General features: G+C 41.1%; 1 protein-coding gene across 1 annotated transcript in view; it reads left to right on the top strand.

The window, feature by feature from the left end:
* Window positions 1-6,485: 6,485 nt before the first annotated feature.
* The window catches only part of LOC148043050 (uncharacterized), a 41,158-nt gene continuing 24,013 nt past the window's right edge, over window positions 6,486-23,630 (top strand). Inside the window, exons 1-6 of the mRNA XM_087728016.1 lie at window positions 6,486-6,524; window positions 9,721-9,774; window positions 16,005-17,207; window positions 17,895-18,094; window positions 19,101-19,239; window positions 21,825-23,027. Coding sequence (XP_087584142.1) covers window positions 9,723-9,774; window positions 16,005-17,207; window positions 17,895-18,094; window positions 19,101-19,239; window positions 21,825-23,027 — 2,797 coding nt within the window. The 5' untranslated portion in view covers window positions 6,486-6,524; window positions 9,721-9,722. The remainder of the gene's footprint in view (window positions 6,525-9,720; window positions 9,775-16,004; window positions 17,208-17,894; window positions 18,095-19,100; window positions 19,240-21,824; window positions 23,028-23,630) is intronic.

Raw genomic sequence — 23,630 nt, forward strand, 5'->3', positions numbered from 1 at the left:
TGACCCTAAGAATGGTCAACATTTTTAATAAAAGAACTGAAAAATTCAATATAAAAATTATCACAGAAAGACCTATAGGTGGAATAAGGCACTGCTAGGATTCTTAATTTGAAGTAAGAGATATTGAGCAGTTTTATGTGCTGGTATCTGTGTTTGTTTTACCTCCCAAATACCAGTTCAATCGCACAGACTTGGCCTTCTCTGGGTTCCATCTGCCGGCCAATGCCAGCTGGCGACCCCCCCCCCCCCGGGGAGAGCCTTCTCTGTTGCTGCTCTGGCCCTCTGGAACGAGCCCCCCGTGGAGATCCAGACCCTTACTACCCTCCCGGCCTTCCATAAAGCTACTCAATCCTGGCTGTTCCGGCAGGCTGGGGGCTGTTAAAGCACCCAGCCCCGTCTTAATTGTGACTGTTGTGGATTTTAAAATTGTTTGCATCGTCTTATTTATTCCCTCCCCTGTTTATTGTGAGCCGCCCGGAGTCCTTCGGGAGTGGGCGGCATACAAAACCAATAAACCTAAACCAAACCTTGTGTGCATACCAGTGGTGGGTTTCAAAAAGTTTTGGAATCTCTTCTGTAGGTATGGCCTGCTTTCCAGGTCCACTGGTGGAACCTCTTCTAATCGGTTCGGTAGATTTGACAAACTGGTTCTACCAAACAGGTGTGAACCGGTAGGAACCCACCTCTGGTGCATACATATACACTGTATAATTATTGATTGATCAATTGATACAGACAGAGTTTGTACAATATGGGTTACCATAGTACCGTTTACCAAAGCTACCTAGCCATTCTGAATTTTAATCACATCTATATTTTAACATGTCTGCAGTTATATCATCTACACCAGTGGTGGATTCAAATAATTTGAAAAACTCAGTGGTCATGTGACTGGGTGGGCGTGGCCAACTCAATGTCAATCAGGGCACTTTGCCTTAGTTGTTACAATGTAATAAGGGTTAACCGAGAGGCAGTTTCTGTAAGCAGGGCAATCAAGATTAGGCTAGAAACAACACCAGAATTTTTCCTTCCTGCCTTCCTTACAGGATTAGCCCTGTAAGGTGGGAAAAAACAAAAGGAGATTTCTTCCAACAACCGGTTCTCTGAACTGCTTAGAAAGTTAACAACCGGTTCTCCCGAATTGGTGCGAACTGGCTGAATCCCACCAATGTTCTACACCTGCAGCTTTATCAGTGTTCCACATAGCATTTATGATTTGTCTATTTTGTTTTTTTTAACTAACATGGCATTTAAGTCTATTTTGAGGACTGTCTCTACTGTTCTGATACATATCTCTAAAATAATCTCCCAGTATGTTCTCACTTTAGTTTGTTCTCAAAATGTTTAATCACTTTTAATTTATTCACTCTGCTGGATATCCTTTGTTTAGCTTTCTTTGTCTATTTCCAGAACACATTGCTTAAGTCCATCAAAATCACCTTTCATTTTCTCCATCCCTTATCTGGCCCTTGTTCTCCTTGACTCCATTCCTGGCTTCTAAGAGACACAAATGGATATGTTACCTAAATTAGGCAGCAACCAGTTCCAACCTATGTAATCTCGTTCTCTCTCATCCTCCCCTCTCCTCTAGCACAAAAGACCAAGTCAATGTCCTTCTTTTCTTCCTTCCAATATTCAATTATGAGAGGACTGAAATCTATAGGGTGATTTAATAAAAGACAAGTAGAGTGGACAACAGAGATATTCTATAAGGCTCCTTGCCAAGCAAAGGAGTAAATCCACTGATTAAAGGCATATGGCTGCAGCCTGGTTTAAGCGGAAGCCCTGAGCCATGATTCCTCATTATGTAATTTCTGGATCATGTGTGAGCTTGTGTGATTTCTACTTGTAAAAGTTTGACCTCTGGATCAGCTGAGAACCCTGATCTGGGTCTTGGAACTCTGACCTCAATTTTGATTATTCTTTGGCATACTCTGGTTAAAAGCACAACCTTTCTTTTGGGGATTTTGTTTTGATTGGCATTCCTTGTCTGCTGTTACCTTCTTGACCTTGAATAAATTGCTAATTTCCATAGCAACTCTGCATATGAATTTATACCTGAAATGAAGGTTCAGAATCACTTGGTTGAGATGGACAGCTATGTAAATTAAATAAATAATATATAAAAGGAGGACACATGATTTATATCCTTAACACAGATAACAGAGAATGGTATATACATTGTAGAGCTATAATTCCGCTTTGTTGATGAATTTAGCCATGGTATCAGGAAATGTTTAATTTAAATTAGGACGATGCCCCAATTCATCAGAGGGAAAAATAGACACCCTCCAGATATTTTGGACTATGACTCCCCTAATAGACGAGCTGAAAGATTATGTGAGCTGTAATCTAAACCATCTGGAAAGTGCTAGATTAAAGTCATGAAAACAACAGGCCACAAGCCTCCAACCTCTATCTTATGCAGGGTTACCTTTACCTTTATAGCTTCTACCAAGTGATCTTTGAGGGAACTATCAGATACAGAATGGAAAACTGGTATTTTTCTGTTTAAAGATGCTAAAATCATAGGCACAGTATTGTGTGCTTTCACAATATCACAGCTGTTATCCCTAAGGGAGATTGAAAAGTTTGAGGAACTAGGCATCAGTTTTACTTTCTTTTTCAAATGAAAAAGCCCCAAGGATTTTCCTGTTCTTGGAACTCATTAATACATCTGTCTGGGCAGCACCCCAAGGATTTTAAGTTTCCATCCAAACAACTAGCAATCCCCAAAATTATTTTCTTTTCTTTGACAGTTTAGAAATATCTACAATGACCATTGCTATCTTTATGTGGAATCAATCGGAATCAAATATTCAATTTTAATAAAATCTCAGGCTGCAGCAGAAAAACATAGATTGAGCTATGTATTGGAAAAATGTGCCCAGGATTTCTTATTGGTAGATGATTTGAAAAAGTATAGATAAAAATTAGCACCTTATAGTTGGCAGCTATTAAATACAGTTAGTCCTTGACTTACAATCACAATTGAGGCCAAATTTCAGTTGCTAAGTGAGACAGATGAAAATGAGTTTGGTCCCATTTTACGACATTTCTTGCCAGAGTTGCTAGGGGAATCTCTGTGGTTGTTAACTTAGCAACACGGTTATAAAGTGAAACTGGCTTCCCTATCAGCTTTGCTTATCAGAAGGTTGCAAAAGGTGATCACATGACCCCAGGACAGTGCAAATGGGATAAATATGAGCCAGTTGCCAAGCATCTGAATTTAGATCATGTGACCATGTGAATATTACAACACTTGTGTAAAAATTGTCACAAGTCAGTTTTTCAATGCCATTGTAAATTTGATCATTTACTAAATGAAAGTTTGTAAATCGAAGACTACCTGTATGTTAATTTCATAGAAATAAACTTTTTATTTTGGCAAAGTATTTTTATTATGCTTTTATACATCTTAATACAATGCAGTGATGTTTAATTGAAGCTTATTCATACTCTGTTATTTAGTTAACTTAGACCATTGGAAATAGAGAAATAAAAATTATTTTATAAATATCAATTATGATCTAGGATGTCACTATTACAAGCATAAAATAATTCCCTTTTTTTAAATCCACAACCGAATATATAAAAGAAAAATACACTGTAGATTACATCAAAATATTAATTGTATAGTCAAAAGTTCAATCTTGAGCTGTTTAATTATTATCGTGGTCCCCATTGTATTGTTACTTAAGATTTCATTTACATGTTAAGAAAGGGAAAAGGTAGATAAGCAATTTAAATAAAGAAAAGCAAAAAGAAAATAAATGATTAGATTTCAAACTTCCAGCTTTTTATACACCTGCTGATTTATAGTGTAGCAGATATTTAAATGCCATTCTTTAATCAATTATATTTGCCATGCTGCATCATGTACTGTGTGAACTGGATTTTTTCTTATTTAAATTTGATTCAACTTCTATTCTGAATATATTCTGTTAATTTTGCCATTGCTGCTTATTCTCCAAGTTTAAATTCACAATCAGATATTGTCAGAATTGTATCTTTCACCCAATGTTGGGAAAATTGGAAGTTTTCCCTTTCTTTGGAGGCAAAAGTCATTGCTGCACATACAGTTAGTAGTACACCTTAATTCTCAAAAATCAAAACGGTCAGAATTACCTGTTTATTTTATATATTATGCTGTTGCCCCAAAGATGAACTGTTAGACTCATCAAATATTTTGGCAGATCATAGCTGTTTCATTTTCTTTTCTATGTTAACTATAAAAAAAGTGCGCCTAGAGACAGCTTATTCCTGGGAAATAGCAACTGTTTCTAATACGTATTCAATTACAAAGCAAGGCCAACTTTAACTTTTTTTAAAAAAAGTTATGGCCCTTCTCACAATTGCTTACAGATACATGGAATTGTGAAGCCAGCTGATTTAGAATATGGAAGATGGGGCCTCTCCAAAATGGACATTGAATAGACAATTTGTCCCATCTCATTCTGTCCCATCCTTATTCTCAAACTCCAGACGTTGGAGAGAGATAGGTGACTTTAAATGAATGAAGTGATGTTCAAAGGATACACAGCACATATATAGAATGTGTCTTGTGCAAAAACAGCACAATGTACTGCAGCTTTAATAGCAATAGAATTTAAAATTATATAGCAATAGGACATAGACTTATACACCACTTCACAGTGCTTTACAGCCCCCTCTAAGTGGTCTACAGAGTCAATCTGTAAACCCAACAATCTGGGTCCTCATTGGAAGGCTGAGTCAACTTTGAGCTGGTAAGAATCGAACTGTTGGCGGTGAGAAGAATTAGCCTGCAATACTATATTCTAACTACTACACCAGCAGGACTACTTTAAGGACACAAAATGGTGGCAAGCAACAGAGTAGCAATTGAAAGAAAGAATTTCCAATTAAATAAAAATTGTGCAGAGCTGAATTTAGGTCATAGCTATGTACAGGACAACGCCTTACAGTGTTTCAATGCTTTTCTTCAGACATCACTACAAACAGGATTCAAGGTCAGGGATGGGATTCTACTGGTTGGGACCGGTTCAGGAGAACCGGTAGCTCTGATGATCAGCTGTGTCCTCCCGCTAGCGTCTGCTCTATACTGTCCTTTATTTCCTGCTTTCTAGCTCATCTCAATTGCGCAGCACAGCTGATTCCCCCCCAGCTGTTTTACTTACCATTGTTGACTTGGATAGTAAGCAGCTGAGCTTCTAAATCCTCCATTTTCAGGGCTGTGCACACACGCACAGCATGCATGTGCGCAAAGGACATGCTCACCGAACAGGTTGTTAAATGGGCAGCATCCCACCACTGTTTAAGGAGAATGTGAGGGCAGCAACTGGAGGAAAACATAATGGAAATACTTTACAAATGTAGTCAGCTAATGTTGTTTTTATCTAGAAATGAAGCACAAAGCAATAGGGAAGGCCCCAAATCTGATTTGCCCATGTCCTCTTCTTGTTATAACACAAGGCTGGACAATTCTGGAGGACCAGTAGCGGAAATTTTGAAGTAATTCGGAGAACTGGCAAATACCACCTCTGGATGGCCCCAGAGTGAGATGGGAATGGAGATTTTGCAGTATCCTTCCCCTGCCACGCCTACCAAGCCATACCCACAGAACCTGTAGTAAAAAAAATTGAATTTCACCACTGCATTAAGCCCCAGTGCAATCATACAGATAGTCTTTGACTTAGGACCACAATTGGGACCAGATATATATACTGGCGGCAACAGAAACAAGAGAGGCAGGACAGGACTCATCAATAGGATGTCAAAGATCATGGTGCAATTTGTGGTTATCTCATGCACGAGTGGGTAACAAAAAATCAGTAGCCAGCAACTCTCAGTTAGAATTCTCCAATGGAGGTAGGCTAATTTCTGCTTGATTTCATTCCTCACATCTCCGTGATTGGAGGCACTTCAGCCCTTATGGCTTCTCCTCACTGTTATAGCTCTACCATCCGATTATTACAACCTTCTACTGATTATCTGTTTTCTGCAAGGCTGCTGTTGATTCCAAGAGAGATTCACCAGGTATGGATGAGTCAAACAATAATTGATGTCATTTTTATTTGCCTCCCTTCTAAATCAGATTCATTGAACTGCAAACTACTACGTGTTTCCCTCCAATTTAATATTGATTTGAGATGTCAGATGCCATCATTAAGCAATTCTGTGGACCAATTGTACATTGGGTAATATATAAATCTCATTAGCTTATGGTTATCTATCATGGGTCATTTTTATTTCTGATCACATATTTGGGGGAAAAATTGCTAAGTGATTTCATTCAAATTCATGATTTCATTGCCAAAACAAAATCAGCCAAACTATCATGGCCAAGCCTTCCCTTTCATTTTTAAAAGTAATAACCCCAGTCCTTGGGGTATGACTGATAATTCCACAGAAATTCGTTGGAAAATTTTTTTTGATCTCTGCATCTATAAAAAGGAGAAGGACCACTGATTAAAAATAGAGGGAGAATAATTCTCCCTTCTCTTCTTTCTCTGTCAGACCAAGGCTGATTTCCTGGGCTGAAGGTAAGCAAGACTTCTTCACATTGAGCCTTAGGTGACTTCCAGAAACTAAACAAGATATGATACTTGAGATATCTCAATTTAGCTTCAGGTTTTTCCCCTTATCATCTTGCAGTTCTGAACAGTTTCTCTTTGAATTTAGAATTTATGGGGGGCAAATATTGGCAGTGAAGAACAGGAGAACACTCTACCTTACCAAATGAGGTTCTGCTCCAAGTTTCTCACCTATGTGTCTATTAAAGTATCTATACAGGGAAGGATGGAGCACTGGCTCTGATCAGTTCAGGTTTTAGAAAATTGAAAATTCTATTCCAAAGGATTTGATGACCTAAGTAAACTTTGCTGCCTGATTTTCTTTACTTCACAATTTAGAGAAATCAGAATCCAGTGGTACCTGTGTACTCAACTGCTTTAAAGATCATCAAATTTGGTAACACATTTTAACCTGAACATTTTGTCCTGGCACTCAACATTTGTTTGTTTGGTATTCAATGCACACGCTAGAAATTGTTGGTGTGGGCAGCTTTGTGACTCATTGCATTATTCCTTATGGGAAAAACTTGTTTGGTACTCATCATTTTTGGTAATTGTTGCACCTCCCAGAACCAATTAATGATGAACACCAATGTGCCACTGTAGATCTTTCCTGGTTCCCTTTGTCTGATTTTATTTATGTCACCATTTTTTCTCCAAAAAGCAGAAAGCAGAACTCATTTCCTTCCACTTTTAACAATGGTGTCACTCTAAGAAATATAGACTAGTCTAGTCTAAATATAGACTCGTCTTGAAATTTAAAGCTGTGGGCTGGTGGGAATCCTAACAATGAAGAAGGGTATATGGTAGGTATTTTTCCTGCAGTATGTAAACTTCTACCTGTGCTTCTTTGTACTGCTTCCCTTAGCATCAATGTGTGTCATTCAATTGATTTGTTTGCTTAATAGCGTGCTGGGTTTTTCTAGATTTTTTTTAAACAAATGTGAGTGCGTGCTTGCATTTTGCATGGGTTCTTGTGCAACTCTTGGGGGTTGAGTCTAGTGTGGGTTTTTCTCTGAACACATCTGATTTTCTTTCATGAAATCAATCAATATTACAGGTATGGCAATCTTCAGTTGGAAGGTAATGCAACCAAATTGGCCCTTTGATTTAAATACATGAACCAAATTGCTGGATCAATTTATTGCTTCAGATCAGATCAAATGCACTCAAATGAGTTCAAAAATTTCATGGACTTTTGTGCATGCCTGACGTACATATTGAATTGATTTATCAACTGAAACTGAAGCACAAATTTGAAGTAGAGACTAGCTGTTTTATAACCCCACAATGAATACTTTGTGAATCTGAAAATTCAATACTGTATGCAGTTTGGGGATTACTTTCCAACTTTGCTGTTTATTTAAGCTATTTAAGCTTCTAACAGTTCACTTATTTGTTTTGATTTAAAAAAAAGCATTTTGGGCCCAATAACACCCACCTATAAGCATCCATGAGGGCTATGATGCCATAACACATTTTGACCAAAACTCCAATTGCCAAGGATGCCCATGCACTCATCAGGGCAGCCATTTTGTGAGAGCACCTGCTACATTTTCCTACATATGACTTATTTGGCCTTAAAGCCCAGTCCTACACATATCTGCTCATAGATTAAAGGGGGCATTTTGTCAGCTTAATGCAGGCAGGTGTAAAGCCTAGACAGTAACTTTCCTTACTTCACCCAGACCTATTCAGATTCAGATTCTCTCAAAAGCCTCACGAGGACTAGTCCCTTAACTATAGGCTGCAACAGTAAGGCATTTTCATATATTAATTGGCTTTGACCAAAGTTGAGTCATTTATTTCATCTAGTGTGAATTACACCAAATAATCACACAAAGATGGACAGGAACATTTCAAAAAAAATATTTCTGCTCAGAACTAATGCCTTAAAGCAAGCGCACCAAATCTCCTCACAACAGGTATTGTATGCAATTCATATATTACATCGGCATTTCTGATTGGCTGCTTAAATTTACCTCACCAGCTACCTTAACTTTTGGCGGGCTTTTTAATCTCTGGATTGATTTGGCTAACACCCTCAAGGGGGCACCTAATAACACACTATATGTAACCCTTTTCCCTTCTAGAAACTTCTAGCATCCCTTGTGTTGCCCTCCCATTGATACCAGAGTCATCATATTGAACCAAATATTCAAAAAAGAATATTTTTGGGGTGCCTTTAAATATCACTGACTGATTATTGATCTGCCATCAAATTGGTGCCATTTCTTAATGACCATTTTGATTTTCTCTGGTCTTTCACGGGTGTCCCATCGTCAGTATAACTGAGCTTATGCACTTTTCTGCTGGTCATCCTTTTCCCTTCCATCTTCCCCAGCAACACAGGCTCCTCCAGAGAGGTGGATCATTGCATAATGTGCCCCCAACCATCATCATTAATAATAGTTATACTTGGGAGCGATATCTTCAATTTACCCGTGACTCCTGATGAGTGGATTGTCACCACCTGCTTCAGGACTATTATAGAGTTATAACTCCCAGCCAGGGCCACCGAGGGGATTATGAAGGGCTAGAAAAAGAATAATTGCCCCCCCCCCACCTCCTACACATGGGCACAAAAATCAGTAATGTCATAATTGTACGTTTATTCAAACATACTTGCAAATATATTAAAAAGAGGAACAGGCACTTCTGTAAAAGATAATAAAAACAATAATACACATTAGTCTATAAACAATAATGAAACAAAATACATAAGCAATGCATTCAATAAAGGTTATGTCAAACAAGGCTGCAAGGCGGTTTTGCTATGCACACAGAATATAGAGTATGAAGTATCTATCCAACATTGTTTTTCTTTTTAAAAATTTGGCTTTGTAAAAATTTAAAAACAAATTTCCCTTCATGGACCCCCTTTGAGCTCCATGGGCCCCGGAACAATGTACTGGTTGCACTCCCGTCTCCTCAGGGCTTTTCCCCACCTCCTGTTTCCTGGCCTGGTGCCTTTTACTGCTACACCAAACTGGCTATCAATCATGGTTTGACAAACTAATTATTATCGTTTCTCCTTTTAATTTCATGCCAGTTACAATGATGTCTGCATGGTGACGGCTGGGCTTTGTTTCCCCAGTGGATCTGGGGGTGCAGGATGTGTCGGTGCAGGGAGAAAAAAAATCCTTAATCTCTTCTCCTTTTGTAGGTATGGCACTGAGAAGACTTCTGCTCCTTTTGGCAGGTTTGGCCCAAATCTGTGGTGAGTAAACTGGACTGTTTGATGTATATTTCTGTTGTTGCAAATGCATGGAAGGAATTTTGGGGTGTCTCTGAATTTGCCCACCCATGGAGGGAATGCTGAGCTTGGAACTATTTCTCCTCAAGATCGTTTTAAAGTTACTTTCCCTCTAGCACAGTGATGGTGAACATCTGATGGGGGAAGCCCCCCTCTTAGAAGAATGAAATATTTTGGGAAGTATTAAAAAAGGCAGAATATTATACTTCCCTAAATGAGAAATAGAGAAACATCCTCTTAAAATCCAGAAAGGAGACTCAGTCTTCCCACCCACCTCCCGGAAACTGAGGAGGCCACCTTTTTAAAAATGCAGGTTTGGTAATCCATTCAAGACAGGACTAAAACCCCAAGGAAGGCAGGATCTACGATTAATTGTGTTTGTTAAACAAGATGGGGAAAAAACCAAGGAAGCCAGCACTTTTAAGTGCATGTTTCTCTATTTTTCATTTAGGGAAATGAAATATTCTGCCTTTTTTTAATACTTCCCAAAATATTTCATTCTTCTAGGAGGGGGGCTTCCCACACGTGTCAAAAATGACATGTCGTGACATTTTGGGTAACACGCAGTTCACCAACATCCAACATCTCTTTTCCAAAGCGTGCCCCTTTGTCGCAGGGGTTTTAGAAGCTGTGGAAGTGAGAATGGAGGGTGAATGGAGAGTCTCTGAACGGGGTGTGCTTTTGCGTGGTTTTGAAGGCTGCAGAGCCTTCACCAAAGCCACTTCGAGAATGAAGGCCTGGTGAGTCCTGGAGCAGGTTCTGTTAGGCCGCAGAGGCCTCTCCAAAGAGAGAAAACACCACCTAAAGGTAAACAATGTGCTCACCTTTCCCCTCAGGTAAGCTCCTGGGGAGCTCTGAGCTGGGGGGGGGAATTGCACTGCTCTAAGGCAGCCTTTTTTGAGGGGTACTAGAGCCAAAGGTGCTTTTAAAAAGCCAACTGGACTTTCTTGGGTTTTTTTTTTCTCCTTGAAAATGTAACATTCAGATAACTACAAACACCATAAATCTTTCTATTCCGCCACATTCAGAAGAACGGAAGAAGCTTCTTGGATGAGAAGTGAAATGTTTTCAAGGAAAAAAATTAAATCCAGTTGCCTTTGGAACACACATTTGGGACAACCATGACCTGGATAATTGAGAATCTCCATAGACACTAGAATTGAAATTGAGGCCCAGATCTCTACTTCAGGCCCAGCCTTGGCCCTGCCTCCCAGTAGGATAGCCTAGATGGGGGTCGGGGTGGGGTAGAAAATTGTCTCTGTTGTTTGAGGGAGGCATTTTGACTCTGCAGTGTCAAGTTCGACATTTTTCAATTTTTTGACAGGTTTGCCATAAGTCCTCAAGCATTTAAATGCACTTGATCAGGAAAAATTACAACCCCTTCTTATCTATTGGGAAAATATTTTCTGTGGTTCTTTTTGATGGCTCAATGTTGGCTCTGGGTTCCTTCCTGGATGTTATGGACCTCAATTAAATACCGAGACAGGAAGACCATTTAATTCATAATTTTGGACTATTATTATTATACAATTGTATCACAGCAGCCAGTTGTTTCGCCGGATTTGGCATTGGTTACTAGTCGGGCTCCACCCAGGGGCCTAGGACGTCGTAACGTATTTTTTTCTTAATATGCGTGCAGATCCAAGCAGTGCGGCTTTTTGCATTTGACTAATGGTGATTTTGTCAATTTTTAACTGTTTTAAATGTAATTCCAGTGCTTTTGGAATAGCACCCAGTGGGCCAATTACCACTGGAATTACCACTGCTGGTTTGTGCCATAATCGTTGAATTTCTATTTTTAAGTCCTGGTATTTCGTGATTTTTTCACGAATGCGGCCGCGCGAGTGATTGTGGGCGCACCACGGTTCGCCCACATAACACCGATCCTCCGTGAGCTGCACTGGCTACCTGTCGATCTCCGGATGCACTTCAAGGTCCTACTCACCACCTATAAAGCGCTCCATGGCAGTGGATCTGGCTATTTGAGAGACCGCCTTCTGCCAATTACCTCCCTGCGTCCCATCAGATCGCATAGAGTTGGCCTCCTCCGTATTCCATCCGCCAGTCAGTGCCGACTGGCGACTACTCGGAGGAGAGCCTTCTCTGTTGCGGCTCCGACACTATGGAACAATCTCCCCGTGGAGATTCGTACCCTCACCACCGTCCAGGCCTTCCGCACAGCCCTCAAGAACTGGCTAGCCCGTCAGGCCTGGGGATAAGTCTACTTTCGCCCCTCCCGAATGCCGAGTGAATGTTGAGTTTTACTGTTTAATTTACTTTTGTTCACATCTCTTTTTGTATTGTCCTACACTCCCTTTCCCCTTTGATTGTAAGCCGCCCTGAGTCCCCTCAGGGAAAAGGACAGCCTATAAATGTGCAATAAATACCAAAAAAATAATAATATTCCTTCTTGTCAACCCTGCTATTACCTGGTATTGCGATGTCTATGATTGTAACCTTATTTTTCTCAACCAGTGTGATGTCTGGTGTATTATGCCCCAATATTTTGTCTGTTTGTATGCGAAAATCCCACAAGATCTTGACCAACTGATTTTCATTGACTTTTTCAGGCTTATGTTCCCACCAGTTTGTTGCTGTTTTATTATTATAATTTTTGTACAAATTCCAATGGATCATTTGTGCTACTGAGTTGTGCTGCAATTTATAATCAGTCTGGGCAATTTTTTTACAGCAGCTGAGTATGTGATCAACAGTTTCATCAGCTTCTTTGTAAAGTCTGCATTTGGCATCATCAGAGGATTTTTCGATTTTGGTCTTAATGGCATTTGTGTGGCTAGCTTGTTCATGCACAGCCAGGATTAGTGACTCTATTTCTTTCTTTAATGTACCTGCTGTTAACCATAACCAAGTTTTTTCACTGTCCACTTTATCTTTTATTTTTTCCAAAAATTGGCCATGCAATGCTTTGTTCTGCCAACTCTCCATTCTTGATTTTATCACATCTTTTCTGTATTCTTGTTTTGTCTGTTGGACCTTCAATAGATTTTTGTTCTTTACTTCGATTAATAAATGTTCTTGACTTTCTTTTAAATAATCAGTCAGTGCATGTTTTTCTTCTTCAACTGTTTGCTTCACTTGTAATAATCCTCTGCCACCTGATTTTCGGGGCAGGTACAGTCTATCAGTATCACCACGTGGATGTAAACTGTAGTGCATTGTCATTAGTTTCCTGGTTTTTCGGTCCAAAATGTCCAAATCAGCTTGTGTCCAGTTAACTATACCAGCTGTGTATCTTATAACTGGTATTGCCCAGGTATTTATGGCCTTGATTGTATTTCCACCATTCAATTTAGATTTCAAAATTTTCCTAACTCTGTTGGTGTACTCTCGCCTGACAATAGTTTTTACTTCTCCATGCTTGATTTTATCCAACTGCAGAATGCCTAAGTATTTGTAGGCTTCACTTTCTTTGCATTTAATTAGTTGGCCATTGGACATTTCAATTCCCTCACATGTAGTGATTTTGCCCCTTTTTATGGATACAGTGGCACATTTTTCCATGCCAAACTGCATTGAAATATCGGTGCTGAATACTCGGACTGTGTTTGTCAGGGTTTGGATTTCTATTTCTGACTTTCCATAGAGTTTCAAATTATCCGTATATAATAAATGAGAACTTTTTTCAGCTTCTTTGGCTGTTTGGTAGCCTAATTTCATTTTTTTTAAGATTACTGATAGTGGGATCATCGCAATGATGAAGAATAGAGGTGAAAGTGAATCACCCTGGAAAATTCCTCGCTTGATATTAACCATTCCGTAGTTCTCATTCCCTACTGCCAACTCAGTTCTCCACTGTTTCATCGCCTTTTCAGTAAAGGATGTAATATTTTTGCTAATGCCAGTTGTTTCTAAGCATTTTATGATCCAACTATGTGGCAGTGAGTCAAATGCCTTTTTGTAATCAATCCAGACCATATTCAAGTTCGTTTTTCTGTTCTTACAATTTTCTAATATCATTTTATCAATTAGAAGCTGATCTTTTGTGCCCCTGCTCCTTCTTTTGTTGCCTTTTTGCTCTACTGGCAAGATGTTGTTTGTTTCCAAATAATCCATCATGTTATCTGCAATAATGCCCGCGAGTAATTTGAAGGTTGTTGGCAAGCATGTTATTGGTCTGTAGTTTTCAGGTGTTGTTCCTTTAGTTGCATCTTTCTGAATCAAGTATGTTTTTCCAGTTGTCAACCATTCATTAATTTGGCCCTTTTGTAAAATTTCATTCAACTAATGCCTAGTTCATTAGTGACTATTACAGCTGCGCTGTACATTAACTGGTTCGCTTCCAAGATGGATCCCGATTCAATTGTTGAAAACACTGTGTTAACCATTTTCATGATAGGGGCCAAAATTTTCTTAGGCACAGTTTTTAGCGATGGTAAACGTTGCCTTTCCTCATTAAGCAGAAAATGCTCCATGATCTTATCCTTCAATTCTTTTTGTTTTTGAGTTAGTTCATCAGTTGGTTCAGTGATAACTGGTTCTAGTGGTGGTGATGTTATTTCCTCTTGAGAGCTTCTTCTGGGAGTTCTACTATAATGTCTTTAGTTGTGTCTTGAATATCAGTTATTTCCGCTTGTGATATTGTTTTTTTGGTTTTGCAATTTGCCTGAATTTCCTGAAGTTCAACTTCACTAAACACCTTATTCCGTATAATAAATCGCCTTTGATCTGCTAGTCGTTGTTCACTAACATCTGAATCTGGATATTGTTGTTTCCATAATTCATACATTTGCTTTCAATAACCTCTTTTTTCTGGCTCTGTGTTGTAGTAACAGGTCACGGTTTTCATCTGCACTATATTTTTGTAGTTTTGTTGGCTGGTCCACTTGTAGCCCACTTGTTGACGGATGTCCAGGGACCCCAACATCCGCCGCGGCCCTTGTTAATCCGCGCGATGACCGATGTGGTATAAATTTTTTATTTGTTTCTTTCACCATATTGTATGGGTTGGCGGGGTTTTTTTAGGGGCCAGGTTGCCAACCTGACCCCAACCCTCCTCCTTTCTCATCCGGGCTTGGGACCGGCAACAGCGGAGTTGTTGTTGTTGTTGTTGTTGTTGTTGTTGTTGTTGTTATTATTATTATTATTATTATTATTATTATTATTATTATTAAAGAGAGAACCTGAAACATAGATTTACATTTGTTTTTATGGTTTGCACAAGAAAGATACTTCAAAGTAAAAGTTGATTGAATTATGAAAAGTCGTCTGTCCAGTTACATCATGAAAAATTAGACATCCAACAACATGTAAACATAAGGATTTTTAAAAAAGCATTATATTCTGAATAAAAGTTTAAAAAAACATTTGCAATGAAAAATGTCAGAATGGGTATTGGTAAATATATATTTCAAAGCTTTTTCAAGTTTCAACAACTTACTTTTTAATTGAAGTTTGGGAATAGTAAAAAAACAAAAGTAATTTTTTTACAATGTAGCAAATAATTTGGACAGTTCTAATTCCCTAAATAAAATGCTTTTAGTTAAGGCTTTTAATTACATACATACATACATACATACATACATACATACATACATACATACATACATACATACATACATACAGGAAAAGGACATATGTTCTAGTTGTTCCTGACTCTAGGGGGCGGTGCTCATCTCTGTTTCAAACCACTGTCAAAAGATGTCTCCGAGGTCATGTGGCCTGCATGACTGAAGGTGCACAGAACTCTGTTATCTTCCCCTCAAGGTGGTTCCTATTTTTCTACTTCCATTTTTATGTGCTTTCGAACTGCTAGGTTGCAGAAGCTGGGACAAGTAATGGGAGCTCAATAAAACTCCTTTCCAACCATGCAGTCCATTCAGACCAAAAATGTATTTTTTTAAAATAATACTTGCTCCTTTAAAGAACCACCAGGATGCTTTAGAGCAGTGGATGAGAAAAAGGCTTGATCAATTGTCCCGCAAAAGCAAACCATTTTTATTATACTAGTTTCCCAAAATAGGCTATGCTCATGTGGTAATTATGATTAAGCTTTACTTCAGCTGAATCTTTATGATCAGTCTTTATCTATCATGCTCAAGTTGTTAGGATCAGTCGGTCATCTGAGGTGGCCACATAGAAATGGTAAGTTTAACAGAGCCAAATCCAAACAGGAAAGTATCCTAATTTCATACAAAAGTAGATCTATCTACTCCTAAGAGTTCTTTTTTTTTCAGGAACTTGTCATTTAAGTTCCCGGGGAAAGAGTTTTGTTACTGCCTTCATGCAAAATAACAAGTATGGAGAACCTACTCAAAAGCTTGAGCTGTACATCTCTGGATATAATTTTGTGACAAATATTAAGGTGTCAACAAGCAATACAATACTGCACAAAACCATCAATGAAGGAGAAGTCATTTCCATTCAATTACCACAGTCCTTAGAAATGGAGGGGAGTGACAAATTTAATAAGGTGGTGCTGATCGAAGCTGACCAAGACATTTCTGTCATCTCCTACAACTACTTGCCTTTGTCAAGTGAGGGAACAATCACCTATCCCATCCACCAACTGGGACAGTTATATTATGTGGTCACCCCCACAGGAAATGGCATAAAAGAATTCGCTATCATAGCCCATGAGGTTCTCACAACAGTGACCATCCACCTGAAAGGCACTGTGACATACAAAAGCAAGGTTTATGGTCCTGGGTCCATCTTGATGACTGACCTCAAGGCCTTTGAAGCAATTCAACTGCAAAGCACAGAAGATTTATCAGGCACCAGGATTGAATCTACCAAACCTGTGGCTGTCTTGAGTGGACATACCTGTGTTGCCAAGTTCACATACTGTGATCATGTTGTTGAGCAGCTCCTTCCAGTTCAGAGCTGGGGAACCACCTTCATTGTCCCTCCTCTTTCTTTCCAGACAAAATTTGATATTGCGTATATTGTTTCTGCAGAGAACACTTTACTCAAATATCAATCCAGCTCCAAGAAAGAATCTCGTACTCTGGTGGCTGGAGAAGTGGTTCAACTTGAGATTCCAGCCTCTCAACCACTTTTTATCTCTGCTGATGCTAGAATCCAAGTCGTGTTTTTTTTCACTGGTGCCAAAAGAGGAGACGATTCCTATGACCCTTTCCTCATGAACATCCCTGCCATAACATGCTATTGCAATTCGTACCACATTTATGGAATGAAGAACTTCACAAATCATGCCATGATTACAGCCAAATCCTCAGAATCTGGTAGGATCACAATGGAAGGCAGGACGATCCGGTGGACACAGATCCCAGGCACCAAATATTCATGGGCTGAAGAAGATGTGGCGATAACAGATCGTGCCCTGTCAGTGGAACACGAGAACACTCCATTTGGACTTTTCATTTTTGGAGTTCGTAAAGATGATGGCTACGGTACTGCTGCTCTTTGTTCTTCAGGTAAGTATCCTCATAAATTGATGAAGCTATTTACGTTGTTATTAGATTTGAATGGAAACACAGGTGGTTCATCTTTATCAGGGATCATTTTGGGGTCTATAATTCCACCTGCAAGTTTCTCTTCTCAAAGATCCCTCTCACCCATTCCACCCCTTCCCTCTGGCTATTGTGAGAATGCAGGGACCATTGCTACACCTGAATACTCTGATCCCATTCCCCCCAGATCCTGAAGTAATGAAAATTCTTTAACTTTCAGTCTACTAAAAAACTGTATTAGATAAATCACTAAAGGCTCTCCTGTTGCCATTCATGTGAAGTGCATTACACTATGTGGGGTTTCTTGCTGAGAAATAGAATGACTGATTGGAAAGTGTGGAAGGTGTTTCCAACCAAAAATCAAATCAGTTTTCAAAGCCAGCTCAGCTCATAGGTCCAGAGCTGCTTCTAAGGTGGGACAAAGCTCATGTCTGCATTGAAAACGGATATTGAAATCTCAGTGCAAAAAACCCCTTCGTAATAAAAATATAAAATGTGTCTCAGATCCCTAAAGGGAATCCTATGGAGCATCCGAGCAGTACAATCAATGGGAAGCTATGTCCACTTCATTCCATTTTCCTCTGCCTTGAGTAACACCCAAGAAATGTTAACTAATATGTACCGTATCAATATTTACTTTTTCCAATGTAGTTCCAAGCTGCCCAGTCAATAGCCACTACAGGGTCTGTGCCAACCTGTGCCCCACTAGTTGTGCCAAGATCAATAACCCTGATTCATGCCCAGACACCTGTGCAAAAGGATGCCAGTGTGATGCCGGCTTCTTCTTTGATGGTCTTTCCTGTGTTTCTGTGGAAACTTGTGGCTGTTCCCAAGATGGACACGACTATGAGGTTAGCAAATATATAGATAGTCTTCACCTTACAAACACAATTTCTGCTGCTAAGTGATGGCAGTTGTTATGGGACTTGTGCCTATTTTGCAACCTGTTTGGCCACATTGGATAAGTGAAGCATGGCATCACTAGGAAAATTTGGCTTCCCCCATTGACTTTCTTTGTCAGATACCAGCTGGGAAGGTTACAAATGATAATCAAGGGAGAATGCTTTTTTATACCAGTTGCTAAGGGCACAAATTTTGATCATGTGACCATGGGGATGCTGCAATTATGAATATGCTGCAACAGTCATAAGTTTGAAAACAGGTCAGGAGGCCCTTTTTTTCTAATGCTGTTGTATGTTTGAATAATCACTAAGCAAATGGTTTTAAGTCGAGGACTACATGCAGGCTACATTCATCTAGCAGAAGAGATATATGTGCATGTATGTGTAAACCTATGGTTTTTCATGATCATTATTTTAAAAAGTTCTTACTGGTGAACTTCCTTTCAGTTTATTCTTTCAGTATTGTGTTATACTGTTGAGGTTTTAAATTGTGCAAAATGGCTTCAAACCACAAATATTTCCATCAAACACTGAATAAGTATCTAAAGCATTCTTTTTCCTGCTATACTACTGGTGATTATTTCCATGGATATTCCTTCTAAATTGACAATGTCTAAATGAATCTATTGGGAAATATAAAAATCGAACAGACATTCTATTGGGGATCTTTGCAAAGAGGTCACCTTTTTAGAATCTAAATCTTTAGAATCTTTAGAATCTTCTTTGAGTTCATAAATGAACTCAAAGAAAATAATAATAAGAAAATAAGAGAGGAATATCGGCTGCCACCTAGAATTGAACTCAGAGCCTCCTGACTGTGAGGCAAGAACTCCACCTCTAGGCCACCATGCCATTCAATAAATTCAAATAAATAATATAATTAAATAAAATTTATATCCCAAAGTCTATATATGTCTATATTGTAATTCAGAAAATCTCTGTTTCTTCCTACCAGCCCCATGAGACTGTTCTGCTGAATACCTGCCAGGAAAAATGTACTTGTGTCCCTGGTAAAGGGCTCCTATGTGAGGCCCACTCTTGTGCCGCTGATGAAACCTGCCGCCTTCAAGAAGGAGTCCTGACCTGTGTTAAGGGTAAGTATTCATTCCTTTATGTTCACTGGCTAAGTATCCTTGGGGAAAGATAATTGTAGCTTGAGGACTATAGCCCAAGACAGTGTGGACTTCAACTCCCAGAATTCCTCAGTCAGCTATTTCAGAACGGTGGCTGAAAGGGGTTCTTAATGGTTCAGAGTTATCTCAAAATACGATTCTCGGGATATTTATCCACAGGGAAGACAATCCAAACAAATGGGAAAAGGTGAAATGTGCATATTGGCTTAAAAAAATGATAGCAATCAGTAAAAAATATTCAGGGTCAAACTGACATTTTCCCTTTCTGAAGGCCACATGGGCATGGAGTGAAGTGTTGCACTGTCACCAAAGTAGATGTGATTGATATATTTTTTAAAATATAGAAGGGGGAGATGCATGTGATGGTTAAAGTGACCAGATTTTAAAATTGGTAAAGCGAGACATCTTCGAAAGGGGGGGGGAGCAGGCCTTTTTCCATTTCAAGGCGCTGCCCCTTCTTCCACCGCCTCCTTCTCGCCCCCACCTCTTGGAAGGCTTCGGGCGGCTCCTGGGCAGCGGGTGTCCTGGAGGGAAGAGCCGGGTCGATCGGGTTGATCGGGATTTTTTTTTTTAAAAAATCCACTAGATTCCTTAAATGCGTGTGCGCACCGCCGCAGGCCTTTTTCTATTTCCAGCGCTGCCGCTTCTTCCATGGCCTCCTTCTCCCCCCCACCTCTTGCTGCCCGCCAAGCTCTCCGCGGAGACTCACCCAGAGTTTTCACCATGATCTGCCTGGTGAGGGGAGGCGGCAGGTTGATGCAGACCAAATCCACATCCTGATGCAGCAGGACCTCGTCTATCCAGCTGGTGTAGAAGGGGACGCTCATCTCCTTGTCCAGTTCTTCTGCCTCTTCCTGAGTGGGGCCCCAGAGTGCCTTGACAGCGAAGCCCTCATCCTTTAGAAGTGGGATGATGACCCAGGCGGTCAGTCTGGTGCCGAACACACCCACCCCGGGCAGCATGGTTGTTGCTGCTGCTGCTGCTGCTGCTGCCGCTGCAGGGAGCCAGTGGCACCTGATCCCTGCATCAGTGGCTGGCTCTGCTCCTGGCCGCGGGCCCCTGCTGCATCCAGAGCATCTTCATCAGCAAGTGGGTTGCCCGCCTGGCTCACTGCCGCTGCCTCTCCATGGCCGGGTCATCCCAAGCATGCATGACCCGGAGGTCCCCGCGCCTAGCTGCATTGCACACACACATGGGCATTTAAAAAAAAATCCCGATCAACCCAATCACTCGTTTTTTTAAAGGTTCCAGATCCTCTGCAAATGCCTGCATCCCGCCCGTCTCCAATGCAAGGGCAGCGAAGGGCAGCCAACAAGTGGCGCGGGAGCTAGAAGCAGCTGAAGCCCTAGCAGCTGCCCCACTTTTAATCTCCATTTGCCCGATGGAGGTGCCCGGCTGCTAGCACTGCTGCACCTCTGCTCCGCCGCCGAAAATGCCACCGCAACCCCCTCGCCAGCTCTTCCCGCCCGAACATCCACCACCCAGGAGCTGCCCAAAGCCTTCCTCCCCACCACCAGCTGCACTGCCGCCGATTCGCCCTGGGAAGGCTTCGGGTGGCTCCTGGGCGGCAGGTGTCCAGGCGGGAAGAGACGGAGCGATCGGGTTGATCGGGATTTTTTTTTAAATGCCCATGTGTGTGTGCAATGCAGCTAGGCGCGGGGACCTCCGGGTCATGCATGCTTGGGATGACCCGGCCATGGAGAGGCAGCGGCAGTGAGCCAGGCGGGCAACCCACTTGCTGATGAAGATGCTCTGGATGCAGCAGGGGCCCGCGGCCAGGAGCAGAGCCAGCCACTGATGCAGGGATCGGGTGCCACTGGCTCCCTGCAGCGGCAGCAGCAGCAGCAGCAGCAGCAGCAGTTCCCAGTTGGGACCGGGCGCCCTTAGCGTAGCAACCCCGCATTGCTCATAATCTTGAGGCTCTGCACAAAAGGGCCGAATGCGGAGGAAAGGAAGGCACGTCGGGCATCCAGATCGCAGCGAGGAGGAAGGGGAGGAAAAAAGTGAGGGTGGAGGAAAAGCAGCCAGGCAGCCTCCATCGGGCGGCGAGGCGAGCTGCGTGAGAGGCTACTCTGCCAGCCTGCCCCATGACTCTTGCTAGTGTTCGGCAGTGCGCAGCCACCACGCAGCCCCCAGTCCCACAGGCTGCCCTCCCGGCGCACAGCCACTAGTCTATAGACAAAGATAGACCTGGAAAAATGAGTGAAAATATTTGCAAGACGAAGCCACGTGGTGGAGCCAAAAAAGGGGAGGGGCACCCTTTCTACAAAAATCGGGACTTTTTAAAAACGCTGCGGGACGCAGGATAAATATTAAATATCGTGACTGTCCCGCCAAAAGCGGGACATCTGGTCACCTTAGTGATAGTGTGATGAAAGGGTAAAATTGTTACCTGGGTTTAGATATCTGAAGTTGCCAATGGCTCTTATTTCCTGACTTTATTCTTGACTTTCTCACAACCAGAAACAAGAATACGGATGGGGAAATATCCTAATTTAATGTATGACGAGATCTATCCTCTCCTAAGAGTCCTTCTTTCTTTTCAGGAACATGTCATTTAAGTTCCCGGGGGAAGAGTTTTGTTACTGCCTTCATGCAAAATCAAAATAATAAGCAAGCTACTCAAAAGCTTGAGCTGTACATCTCTGGATATAATTTTGTGACAAATATTACAGTTTCAACAAGCAATACAATACTGCACAAAACCATCAATGAAGGAGAAGTCATTTCCATTCCATTACCACAGTCCTTAGCAATGGCGGGGAGTGAAAAATTTAATAAGGCGGTGCTGATCGAAGCTGACCAAGACATTTCTGTCATCTCCTACAATTACTTGCCTTTTACAAGTGAGGGAACAATCACATATCCCACCCACCAGCTGGGACAGTTATATTATGTGGTCACCCCCATAAGAAATGGCACAAAAGAATTCGCTATCATAGCCCATGAGGTTCTCACAAAATTGACCATCCACCTGAAAGGCACTGTGACATACAAAAGCAAGGTTTATGGTCCTGGGTCCATCTTGATGACTGACCTCGAGGCCTTTGAAGCAATTCAGTTGCAAAGCACAGAAGATTTATCAGGCACCAGGATTGAATCGACCAAACCTGTGGCTGTCTTGAGTGGACATACCTGTGTTTCCAAGTTCACAGCCTGTGATCATGTTGTTGAGCAGCTCCTGCCTGTTCAGAGCTGGGGAACCACCTTCATCGTCCCTCCTCTTTCTTTCCAGACAAAATTTGATATTGCGTATATTGTTTCTGCAGAGAACACTTTACTCAAATATCAATCCAGCTCCAAGAAAGAATCTCGTACTCTGGTGGCTGGAGAAGTGGTTCAACTTGAAATCCCGGCCTCTCAACCACTTTTTATCTCTGCTGATGCTAGAATCCAAGTCGTGTTTTTTTTCACTGGTGCCAAAAGAGGAGACGATTCCTATGACCCTTTCCTCATGAACATCCCTGCCATAACATGCTATTGCAATTCGTACCACATTTATGGAATGAAGAACTTCACAAATCATGCCATGATTACAGCCAAATCCTCAGAATCTGGTAGGATCACAATGGAAGGCAGGACGATCCGGTGGACACAGATCCCAGGCACCAAATATTCATGGGCTGAAGAAGATGTGGAGGTAACAGATCGTGCCCTGTCAGTGGAACACGAGAACACTCCATTTGGACTTTTTCTCTTTGGAGGTGGTAAATATGATGGCTACGGCACTGCTGCTCTTTGTTCTTCAGGTAAGTATCCTCATAAATTGATGAAGCTATTTACGTTGTTATTAGATTTGAATGGAAACACAGGTGATTCATCTTTATCAGGGATCACTTTGGGGTCTATAATTCCGCCTGCAAGTTTCTCTTCTCAAAGATCTCTCTCACCCATTCCACCCCTTCCCTCTGGCTGTTGTGAGAATTCAGGGACCATTGCTTCACCTGAATACTCTGATCCCATTTCCCCCAGATCCTGAAGTAATGAAAATTCTTTAACTTTCAGTCTACTAAAAAACTGTATGAGATAAATCACTAAAGGCTCTCCTGTTGCCATTCATATGAGGTACATTACACTATGTGTGGTTTCTTGTTGAGAACTGGAATGACTGATTGGAAAGTGTGGAAGGTGTTTCCATCCAAAAATCAAATCAGCTTTCAAAGCCAGCTCCGTTCATAGGTCCAGAGCTGCTTCTAAGGCGGGACAAAGCTCATGTCTGCATTGAAAAGGGATATTGAAATTTCAGTGTAAAAAAACTCTTTGTAATAAAACTATAAAATGTGTCCCAGATCCTTAAAGGGAATCCTATGGAGCATCTGAGCAGTACAATCAATGGGTAGCTACGTCCACTT

This window comes from Thamnophis sirtalis, unplaced genomic scaffold (genome assembly GCF_051295495.1).
Source record: "Thamnophis sirtalis isolate CommonGarterSnake01/CBP01778 unplaced genomic scaffold, rThaSir2_p1.2 scaffold_13, whole genome shotgun sequence".
In the NCBI taxonomy this organism is placed as follows: Eukaryota; Metazoa; Chordata; class Lepidosauria; order Squamata; family Natricidae; genus Thamnophis; species Thamnophis sirtalis.